At 40.6% G+C, this 11,949-nt stretch overlaps 1 protein-coding gene across 1 annotated transcript; it reads right to left on the bottom strand.

Moving 5' to 3' along the window:
* Positions 1-257: 257 nt before the first annotated feature.
* Positions 258-11,035, bottom strand: LOC142312145 (uncharacterized). Its single transcript, XM_075351044.1, has 5 exons — positions 10,799-11,035; positions 10,592-10,715; positions 10,411-10,508; positions 10,123-10,213; positions 258-1,155 (listed from the first exon to the last, which is right to left on the bottom strand). The coding sequence occupies exons 1-5, from the start codon at positions 11,018-11,020 to the stop codon at positions 380-382; spliced, it is 1,311 nt and encodes a 436-aa protein (XP_075207159.1). The 5' UTR covers positions 11,021-11,035; the 3' UTR covers positions 258-379.
* Positions 11,036-11,949: the final 914 nt, after the last annotated feature.

Below are 11,949 nucleotides of genomic sequence, written 5' to 3'. Positions count from 1 at the left end.
CACAACAGTTTGCCCCCCCTGCCATAGAGATAGTTCTGTTACATATAACTTGTTTATTTTTTTTGTTTTTTTTTACTGCACTATTCTAAGTGCTGTTGTGTATAAATATGTGACTCTTCAGATTGTGTTATACCATGCCTGATGAAGAGACCTGAGTAGTCTCGAAAGCTTGCAATTATTACCATCTTTTCAGTTAGCCATTAAAAGGTATCAACCACTGAGGACTTTCTGTTCTTTTAAACAATTTTTTTATGGTTTCTTATACAATTTTTAATTTAACTACATTGCTTCTTCCCATGTGATTTTTTTTTTGTTGATGGGCAACAGAATAGGATCTTAAAGTAAACCCTCCTAACTTTCTAGGTATGATAATGGCTTCTCATGTGTGAGATTTTTGATGTTCAAGAAGATACCGTTTCTGATTAAAACATTTTCCACATTCTGAACATGAAAATGGCTTATCCCTTGTGTGAATTTTCTGATGTCTAACAAAATTTGATTTGTCTGTAAAAGATTTCCCACATTCTGGACAGGAATATGGCTTCTCCCCTGTGTGTGTTCTCTGATGTGTAACAAGATATAATTTAGTTGTAAAACCTTTCCCACATTCTGAACATAAATATGGCTTCTCCCCTGTGTGAGTTCTCTGGTGTAGAACAAGATTTGATTTATGTACATAACATTTCCCACATTCTGAACATGAAAATGACTTCTCCCCTGTGTGACTTTTCTGATGTGCAACAAGATGTGATTTCTGTACAAAACATTGTCCACATTCTGAACATGAATGTGGCCTCTGTCTTGCATTAATTCTCTTCTGTTTAACAAAAGTTGATTTATTTTCCAAACATTTTCCAGATGCTGAAAAAAATGGCTTTTCCACGGAGTGAATTATTTCATGTTTAACAAGATCCGTTTTCTGGTTAAAATTTTTCCCACTCTCTAACCCACTGTGACTTTCATTTTTCTTACTTTCTGATGAATCAGATAATAGGATCTGTTTTAAAGGATCAGATGATAGATCTTTTCTGTGAACGGATGATAGTAAATCTGGAATAATGGCATTCATCTCAGTTGTATCATGTGTAATTTTAAAGTCATCTGATTTAAAAACACAAAATGTCAGCTGTCCCTCTGATCTCTTGGTATAGTCATCTGCCAAGAATAAAAAAAAAATATTATTTTGAATAAATAATTCTTAAAATTATATATGTTTTCTATATAAAAAGTACTTAGAAAATGCAAGTTATGTAACGTAATTCAATTATTTCCTAAAATAAAAACCAACTGATTTACAATATAATAGTGAAGTTCCGTTCAAAGCAAGAACCAGTAAAGAATGATGTTTGAGTTGTTTCGTTCATTCTGCCTACAAAATTTTGGAATAAAAAACCCATAAAGAAATAAATAGCCCTAAATTAGATCAATAAAAACCTAACCATCACATATAAAAACTAGCCTCCATTAAAGACCATAATCTGTCATACAAATATAGAGGGTGCCCACATTAATAGTTGCTCAATAGCTTTTAAAAACCAACATGTCTTCCATAAACCAGTACAGCAAAATCTGCGTTACTAATCATACATGTCCCTCCTATTCTGAGCCTTTCCATGTGCCCAACCACAGTTAGTGTCCACATTTTTGGCATTGCTGTAATAGGAAAAACTCACTTAAAAGTAAGGCGTCGCGGTTTTTTATTAATAATAGTGATTATGAAATCAAGTATTTTTAATACAAAATTAAACTCATGGTTTATTTAGTTTTTATTTAATTCTAGTTTTACTGAAATACTGGGGGCTGCCATGTTGGATTTGCTGTGTGTAACGTTACTCACCTCAAATACGGCAGCCCCTGTGCATAAAAGACCGTTGTCGCTCTCTGACCGTATCTCCTGCACTATGTCTGCTTCCTGCTGTGACCTGGACAAGCCCCCTGGGGGGAGATGACCGCCATCTTTGTGGAGCTCACAGTGTATGCTGTGTGCTGCACTTTCCCCCTGTCACCCGCCGGGATGTACGAGTACCAATGCCGGGCCACCGCTACCCTCCACTCCCGCTGCTGCTACCCTCTGTCCCCCGCCGTCGCCCCTCCACTGCCACTTTTCCCTCCCCTTCGACCCCCCCGCTCTTGTGTGCTCACCTCTCGCCTCCGCTCCTCAGCTCAGCGGATTGCAGTATACTGAGGAGCGGTATATATGGGTGTGTGTGAGGCAGAGCATTTGGGGGGCGTGCATGCGGCAGAAATTTTGGGGGGGCGTGCGTGCGGCAGAAATTTTGGGGGGCGTGCTTGCAGCAGAACATTTGGGTGGGCGTGCGTGCGGAAGAGCATTGCGGCAGAGCATTGCAAGCGTGCGTGCGGCAGAGCATTTGGGGGCTTACATGCGGCAGAGCATTTGAGGGGCGTGCGTGCAGCAGAGCATTTGGGGGGAGTGCGTGCGGCAGAGCATTTCGGGCGTGTGTGCATCTGGCAGAGCATTGCAGGCGGGCGACAGAGCATTGGGTGCATGCGGCACAGCATTGCTGGTACTGGGTATGCAGAGCGCTATGTGGGGAGCACTATGCCAGCTGTCCTTGGTGACATTTAGACATTTGTATCACTTTGTGTTCACCAACAAAATGGCTCCGCACTATGATCCTAAACTTCATTCTATCTTATCCTTTTGGAAACACGCAGATTGGGAGGGGAAGGTGACATCACATACAGGAGAGCAGATTCCACCCACATTTACTGCAGTTGTAATGTGAGCTATTTCTACAGGAGTTCTACAGTAGGTTTTCAGCAGCTGCTCCCCCCAGTGTTTAAGAGTGGAAAATATCAAACTTTTAATTTTTTTTTATATTTTGCTCATTTAAACACAAATAATAATATTTAAACAAAACATTAAAACATTGATAGTTTACATTTTTTCAAATTAAAATCCAAGGACATGCAGCATAAATAAGTGTCCAAATCAGTGCTCTGATCTGGACACTGTTGTTTATGCTGCATGTCCTTGGATTGTAATTTTTTTTTTTAAACATCTTTTTATTGAATTTTAACCGAATTCCTTGGATTGTAATTTTAACAGAATTTATAACAATAAAGACAAGAATTTTATGAAAATTACATGACCGCGTTGGAATCCTTTACATTTTTCTATATAACTGGAGACTTCAACCATCTGTGCGCTTGGTTTGGAACCTATGAGGACTGCAGCAAGTTGGTGAGCTGAATGTGTACACATATTTTTACAGTTATTGAAATGTCTTTTTTTTTGGACGACACCTTCCCTTTAATTTATGCTGTATGTGTCTCCTGAAGCAGAATCTGGTCCCTATGTATTGGTCACAAAAATGGCATATTTGTCATTTTCACTGCGTACTTATTTCTGGAAAGTGTCTATGGTTTCAATATAGTCACCAACAAGAATAACACCAAGAGGTAAATATTTTTTATTCACTACTCTATCTTTCAAGTGCAGACATTACTTAAAATGTAAAAAAATGGAGCTTATTATACTGACCAAAACCAGGAAATCATAATGGCGTCTTTAAAGGGAACCTGTCAGGTCCAATATGCACCTACAACCACGAGCAGTTCTGGATGCATATTGCTAATCCATGCCTAACCGTCCCTGTATACACTAGCATAGATAAAGAGATGTATAAAAAAAAAAGTGTTTCTAAAGATCTTTTATCTCATGCTAATTAGCACAGGGACTAGTCCCAAGGGCATTATATCCCCCGACTAGTCAGCCCTCTTAGCATGTTAGCAAGCCCACAGAGGCGTACTAACGTGCTACTCAATGCAGCATCACCAGCAGTGACGCGCGTACTTGTGTTCGCTGTGACTGCGCTTCTGAATGGCTGGCAGTTCTGGTCATGCACAGTAGACCTCTCTGAAGCCGGGACGGGTACACCTGGCATCAAACTGCGCATGATCGGAAGTGCTCGGCATTCAGAAGTGCGGTCACAGCAAACACCGGTACGTGTGTCACTGCTGGTGATGCTGAATTGAATAGCATGTTAGTACGATGCTGTGGGTGTGCTAACATGCTAAGAGGGCAGCTAGTCAGGTGTATATAACACCCTAAGGACTAGTCCCTGCGCTCATTAACATGAGATAAAAGATCTTTAGAAATACTTTTTCTATACATCTCTTTATCTATGCTATTGTATACAGGGACGGTTAGGCAGGGATCAGCAATATGCATCCAGAACTGCTCATGGTTCTTGGTGCATGTTGCACCTGACAGGTTTCCTTTAACGAAGATCCTTCCAAGTGCCATAACTTAATGGAGATTACTGAGAAAGTTTTAAAGTGTAGAACAACACGCCATCTTGATACAACCTTTCATGAACAGACCACTTTTTCCAGGCATGCGCATTTCTCCTCACCCGATACTTAGACAAACATACACTTTTTAAATTCAATCAATATAAAAAACAAAAATGAACAAAAAAGAAACAAAATCTCAAAAACAAAAACATAATACAAACATACTGTGTGCGTATATATATATATATATATATATATATATATATATATATATATATATACGCACACAGTATGTTTGTATTATGTTTTTGTTTTTGAGATTTTGTTTCTTTTTTGTTCATTTTTGTTTTTATGTAAACGTCTGGTTTCAACTGTGTGTGTGTGTGTGTGTGTGTGTGTGTGTGTGTGTATATATATATATATATATATATATATATATATATATATATATATATATATATATATATATATATATATATATATATATATATATATATATATATATATATATATATATATATATATATATATATATATATATATATATATATATATATATATATATATATATATATATATATATATATATATATATGTATATATATATATATATATATATATATATATATATATATATATATATATATACACACACACACACACACAGTTGAAACCAGACGTTTACATACACTATCTAAAAAGACACATCTGCATGTTTTTCTCACTATCTGACATGAGGTCAGAGTAAAGGTCCAGTCACACTAAGCAACTTACCAGCGATCCCAACAACGATAGGGATCGCTGGTAAGTTGCTAGGAGGTTGCTGGTGAGCTGTCACACTGCGACGCTCCAGCGATCCCACCAGCAACCTGACCTGGCAGGGATCGCTGGAGCGTGGCTACACAAGTTGCTGGTGAGCTCACCAGCAACCAGTGACAAGCCCCCAGCGCCGCGTGGAAGATGCTGCGCTTGGTAACTAAGGTAAATATCGGGTAACCAACCCGATATTTACCTTGGTTACCACCGCACGGAGCTACACGTGCAGAGAGCAGGGAGCAGCGCACACTGAGCGCTGGCTCCCTGCTCTCGTAGTTACAGCACACATGGGGTTAATTACCCGATGTGTGCTGCAGCTAAATGTGCACAGAGCAGGGAGCAGCGCACACTGCTTAGCGCTGGCTCCCTGCTCTCCTAGTTACAGCACACATGGGGTTAATTTCCCGATGTGTGCTGTAGCTACATGTGCAGAGAGCAGGGAGCAGCGCACACTGAGCGCTGGCTCCTTGCTCTCCTAGTTACAGCACACATGGGGTTAATTTCCCGATGTGTGCTGCAGCTAAATGTGCAGAGAGCAGGGAGCAGCGCACAATGCTTAGCGCTGGCTCCTTGCTCTCCTAGTTACAGCACACATCGGGTTAATTAACCCGATGTGTCCTGCAGCTACATGTGCACACAGCAGGAGCCGGCAGCACAGGCAGTGAGAGCGGCGGAGGCTGGTATCAAAGGTAAATATCGGGTAACCAAGGACAGGGCTTCTTGGTTACCCGATGTTTACATTGGTTACCAGCCTCCACAGAAGCCGGCTCCTGCTGCCTGCACATTTAGTTGTTGCTGTCTCGCTGTCACACACAGCGATCTGTGCTTCACAGCGGGACAGCAACAACTAAAAAATGGCCCAGGACATTCAGCAACAACCAACGACCTCACAGCAGGGGCCAGGTTGTTGCTGGATGTCACACACAGCAACATCGCTAGCAACGTCACAAAAGTTGTTCGTTAGCAGCGATGTTGCTAGCGATGTTGCTTAGTGTGACGGGGCCTTAAACCTTTTCCGTTTTAGGTCAATTAGGAACCAAAATTATTTATATTTTCCAAATTCCAGAATAATGAGCAAAATAGAATGTTTTAAGGCACTCAATACTATATCTATCTCTCTCTCAAAAGGGTAACAATGTTTTGTTTCATTTTATAGACAATCATCTTAGCTATCGCATACATAAATTTGACTTGCAACTGTTTAGCATATGATTTAGTTATGCAGAATCTTGTCATGTCACTACATTGTTACTGTGTTGATCCTAAAAATCAAAATTTAAATTTTTTACATTTTATTAGTATTTTCTAAATCCTCCTTTGGCTTTCAACACTGCCTGAATTCTTCTGTGCATGCTCTCCATCAGGTTCAAGAATGTCTCCACCAAAATCTGATCCCAGGTCTCTTCTACACGTTCCCAATGTTGGTGCATAGTGGTCGACTCACTTGGGTATGTATACAGCTTTTTCTTCAACTCTACCCTCAAGTGTTTGACTGGGTTGAGATCTGGGGACTGTGGGGCCAATCCAGCACCTCTACTTCTTTGTCATTGAGCCATTTATTTTCCAATATTAACGTATGCTTCTAGTCGTCATCCTGCTGGAACACCATGTTGTCCTTTTCATACCTATAGTACTCCAGTAAACAAAGTAACATGTCTTGTAGGATACTCACATATATCTCAGCATTGAGATTACCATCGATCCTGGTAAAGTAGCCATTGACTTTGGCTGTGAAACAACCCCATATTGTCAGGCTTCCTCCACTGAACTCTACAGTTCCTTCAATGTTGTGATCTGTTAGCCCCTTTTCCCCTTGTTTCTTACAGAGCCATTTGCATCCATCAGAGCCTAGTCTATTAACCTTCACCTTATCATTCTAAATCACCTGTTTCCAATCTTCTACTGTCCACACTTCGTACTTCCTTGCAAACTCGAGCTGATGCTTCCTATGATGATATTGAAGTTGAGGCTTCTTCACCTTTTTTTTTTTAAGCCACCTTTCCAGTCTTGTGTAAAGTGTGTCGCATGGTACTTGCAAGGACGGCTGTGATCCTACTATTACGAAGCATATGAATCACTTCCACTGCCGTGTTTGTCATGCCAGAACTGATAGACCTTGTGATGAGCCTGTTTGTGGATGTCAATATTTTGCTTGGACGTGCACAGTTTGGCTTTTGAATATATGGACAGACTTCATTTTGAATTTTTCCAACTGTCATGGCACACACATGATGCAGTTTGGCAATTTTCTTGGCCGAAAGACCTCTATCAATTAGCTGGAACCAGAGACCTTTCACTTGGGAATCAGCCTAATTCCATACCGAGCTATTAGGGAATGTGACAACAGGTTGCAATTTGTAGTATACCGGAAGAAAAAAAAAAAATGTTCAAACACCAGGAGGAACTCACACTTAAAGATGTAGTGAATGGTGACATATGGAGCTTGAAAATCAAAAGTTCAAAACATTGTTACCCCTTTTGCTTTTCAATTTATACAGTGTGTCCACCCATATCCTGTCCACTGCCATTAACTTGAGAACGGTGCAGCTATAGGCATAGAAGTGTGTCTAGGTATAGTGAAGTATCCATGCGCTACGCAATGAAACCACCTATAGCGCCACTTGATGGAAAACAACGGAGTTAGCATTTTTATCTAGAAAACGGTACGAGATAGAGAAAAAAAGTGAATTACAAAGTTGTAGGGCATCATCAATTCAATACGAATCGACACCTTGCATACAGAAATGCTGATTAGAACGTGTAAAACTCACAAGGCTGCGGACGTGAAGCGATACCGCATGGAGACCTTCCTACAAGTCATTGGGTATGGTGGCTGCATGGAGTGGCCTCCACGCTCACCTGACCTGACCCCATTGGACTTCTTTCTGTGAGGTCACATCAAACAGCAGGTGTAAGAGAAACAGCAGGTGTAAGAGACCCCTCCACCAACATTGTAGGACCTACGACGATGTATTAGGCTACATGCGCACGCTGCATCTTTTTGTGTTCACAAACTGCAGCCAAAACTGCAGCTAAAACTGCAGCCAAAACTGCACCTTGTCAGAGAGAGCCTGGAAATGTCACAAAAAACGCATGTAATTTTAGGTGCGGTTTTGCTGCGTTTTTGCTGCGTTTTTGTGACAAATGTTGACAAAAACGCAGGAAGAATGAACATGCTGCATTTTATTTGTCACAAACCTTTGACAAATAAAAAGCTGACAAATAAACTGCAACGTGCGCAAAGCAAATCTGACTTCTCTTAGACTTTGCTGGGAAGTCAAACGTCAGATAGTTCTGACAAAACTGCAGTCAAAAAAGCAGCAAAAAAGCAGGAAAAAAAAGCAGCGTGTGCATGTAGCCTTACAGATGCTTGTGCAAACGTGTCACCTACCATATTGCACAACGTGCAGCAAGATACAGTATGCTGTCCAGAGTCCAGATGTGCATTGCAGCTGACGGAGGCCACTTTGAGCATCAATGTTAATTGAGCGCCATATGCATGACCAGCATTGAATGTTTTGTGAGGGGGATCATGGGTTTCATATCATAGCATTGCTGTATGCAAGGTGTCGATTTGTATTGAATTGATGATGCCCACAATTTTTTCATTTACATTTTTTCTCTATCTCGTTCCATTTTCGAGATAAAAATGCTAACTCCATTGTTTTCCACCAGGTGGCGCTATAGGTGGTTTCATTGCGTAGCGCATGGCTACTTTACTATACCTAGACACCACTTCTATGCCTATAGCTGCCGCCGTTCTCAAGTTAATGGTAGTGGACAAGATATGGGTGGACACACTGTGTATATATATTATATATATATATATATATATATATACATACACAGTGTGTCCAGTCATATCCTGTCCACTACCATTAACTTGAGAACGGCGGCAGCTATAGGCATAGAAGTGGTGTCTAGGTATAGTAAAGTATCCATGTGTTACGCAATGAAAGAACCCACCTAATGCGCACACACAGGTAAAAAAAAAAATCAAACCCTAACTTTACATAAATTAATTTGTGTAATAACGAGAGATTACTCAGGGAAAAAGTATTGAACACATGAAGAAATAGTGCTAAAAGCCATGGCGAGTCATGACACCTGCTGAATTAGAACGAGGTCTTCACTTATTGAAAAATAGTTAAATATGCCAAAATATTCTGTCAGATAAGTTTCTCAAAAACATATTTGACATTTAGAGAGAACTCTTTGACGTAGTCCTGAACTAATGTGTGTAAAATGTAGGTCTCAGACATTCGGCAGACACAATGGAGACCTTTTTTAAAGACTAGCAGGATTTCATTAGTTGCTTTGGGGAGTAGAGATGAGTGAATCTGAGGTTTGTTTTTCGAACACCAACTAACCAACTAAAAAACACATGGCTCGGGTTGGAGTTCGAATACTTTAAGCGGGAACTTAACTCGCATGAGCAATGCTGTGCTCTGGTACTCAGCCCTGTGCGAGCCACTTGCAGTTTTTGAACGGCGCGCACCTGGGGTAACAACAGTTTGATCACAAGTAGTATGCATCCCAAAAAAAAATAAAAATAATTCTCACCCACCCACCCCCGAAAGTGATCTGCTTATGGCTGACTGTATGTGGGCGGAGACGTAAACTGCCAATCAGTGATTCCGAACCTCCGCCTGCAAGGTTCGGTCACGTGGAGGTTCGGTTTGTTGGCTGCCAGCGAACTGAACCTCCAAAGTTTCTCTCGTCTTTATTGGGGAGTAAGACCAATCACACTGCAATATAATATATCAGACAAAGCAAACCTGTAAAAAAAGATGTAGTAAAAATACATGTTATAACCCTACCAAGGATATAAAAAGGCAATAATAAGAATACAACAATAATAAGAAACCTTAGTAGTGCCCAAAGTAATAATGACAGTTTTGGGTGGAGGAGCGAGCAGTGGTCTTGTGGCAGTATGGTGAGAGCTTCAATGTGATATGGTGGGACAATTTCACTGATTAAGCAACTACTACAGCCAGTGACTGAGAAGAATCTGTGACTTCTCTGCATTCAGTGATCACTACTCACCTGGGTAGTCATATGTAGGAATCTCCTCTTTACACCGCTCATCACCCCTCACATATGTCTCTGTAGTATTAATATGGGTCAGATCTTCACCCTGAAAAACATAATGTAAAAGTCACAGACAGATGGAGAAGTCTCATCTATGATCAGCTCTAATCCTGCCATCTCCACTGTTCTCGTTACACAAGTATAAATCATATAATACTGGTAGATAAAACAAGACTGAGCACAAGACCTTCACAGCCGTCTACACATCATAGGGAGATTTCATGACACCTTCTCTCCATCTACCTGATGATCCTGAGGAACATTGGAATTTCCTTGGTTACAGTCCTGTGGAAGAAGAGGACGGGGACATCTCTCTGGTGTTGTCCTCTTACTGGATAGACCTGGAGGAGACACATACAGGGACTGAATTTTTTCTTTACATACAGATAATTATAGGCCGTGTGTATTTAGTCCTGTCTATTACCTGGTGATGTGAGGGGTTGAGGAACGTCCATCATGATGTCCTTGTACTGATCTTTGTGTCCTTCTAAATACTCCCACTCTTCCATGGAGAAATAGATGGCGACATCCTGATACCTTATAGGAACCTGACACATACAATGATACCGTCATCCCCCCGATCCCTTCATATTGTTACTGTATAATGTCCCAGCATTCCCAGCAGTGTCACCTCTCCAGTCAGCAGCTCAATCATCTTGTAGGTGAGTTCTAGGATCTTCTGGTCATTGATGTCCTCATGTATCAGTGGGTGAGGTGGAGGCCCCATGATTGGGCTCAGGGGTCTTCCCCATCCCTCAGACACAGGGTCCTGACAGCGCTCACTAGAGGTCTTCTTCACTACTGTGTAATCCTGGTTATGGAGAGACACAGTAATAAATCTCACTACAGACATTTCCAGAGTCCTCACCTCTCCAGTTCTGTCCATCTGTTATTCCCATAGATAAGAATGATGTAATGTGACGTCATCAGAATCTCTCACCTCTCCAGTAAGCCGGAAGAGGATCTCTAGAGTGAGGTGTAATAGCCCCTCCACCATCTTGTCCCTGTCCGTATCCATTCTTGATGGGTCAATCAGGGGAATTCTCATATAGATTTTCACTGACTGGATCCAATATTGTAGGGACCTGAATGAGGAGATGAACAGATGTGAGATCATAAAGGTCTCATGTAATAATATACTGCAATTGCTAAACATAATAAGGGGAAGATAGGATGAGATGCATTGTGTAGGTGTTGGATTTTTTCATCTTGTATGGACAGAAACATAAGCTCCTCCATGCTTCCAATCACTGATATTCTAATCATGGCTTCAGCCATTGATTGGTTTTATGGATCATGGCACAGGCACCAATAAGGCCACTTCAGGAAAAAGACCACCGGGGGTTTCCTGAAGCCACTTGCCTACAAAAAAAAACAAAAAACTGGTGTGCAAATACCTTTAAGTTAAAAAAAAAGTCCCAAATTTAGCAAAAAATAAAAACAAAAAAACCCCAACACTTTATTTTGGGAAACAAATAAAATTCCTATGAACCACAACACATATTTGGTTTCACCACGTCCAACCTGTACTATAAAACTATTTCAATATTTATTCACGACATTGAACGCTGTAAACACAGAAAATGGAAATCAATCACAGAATTATTTTGTTTACGGTTATCTCTGTGAAAAATAAAAATAAAAAAAAAAGTTTGATCTGATGTTTGATCTGCTCCAAGATCGGCATGAGTTCCCCGGTCTCATATAGTGTAGCTCAGTGTGAATGGTTCCCGGACACCGGGGACAAGCGACCGGATAATTATTGTATCTGTTCTTTGAGAA

Source organism: Anomaloglossus baeobatrachus, chromosome 5 (assembly GCF_048569485.1).
Source record: "Anomaloglossus baeobatrachus isolate aAnoBae1 chromosome 5, aAnoBae1.hap1, whole genome shotgun sequence".
Classification (NCBI taxonomy): domain Eukaryota; kingdom Metazoa; phylum Chordata; class Amphibia; order Anura; family Aromobatidae; genus Anomaloglossus; species Anomaloglossus baeobatrachus.
Note: the sequence above shows the minus strand (reverse complement) of the source record. Positions and strands in the feature narration are given on the sequence as shown.

Bases quoted from the DNA above. Each gene is read 5' to 3' on its own strand.
- LOC142312145 (XM_075351044.1), bottom strand. From the start codon at position 11,020: ATGTCTGTAGTGAGATTTATTACTGTGTCTCTCCATAACCAGGATTAC. The intron at 10,214-10,410 runs GTAGATGGAGAG...TATGTTTTTCAG, and splicing joins ATGTTCCTCAGGATCATCAG to GGTGAAGATCTGACCCATAT. The intron at 1,156-10,122 runs GTGAGTAGTGAT...TATTCTTGGCAG, and splicing joins TCCTACATATGACTACCCAG to ATGACTATACCAAGAGATCA.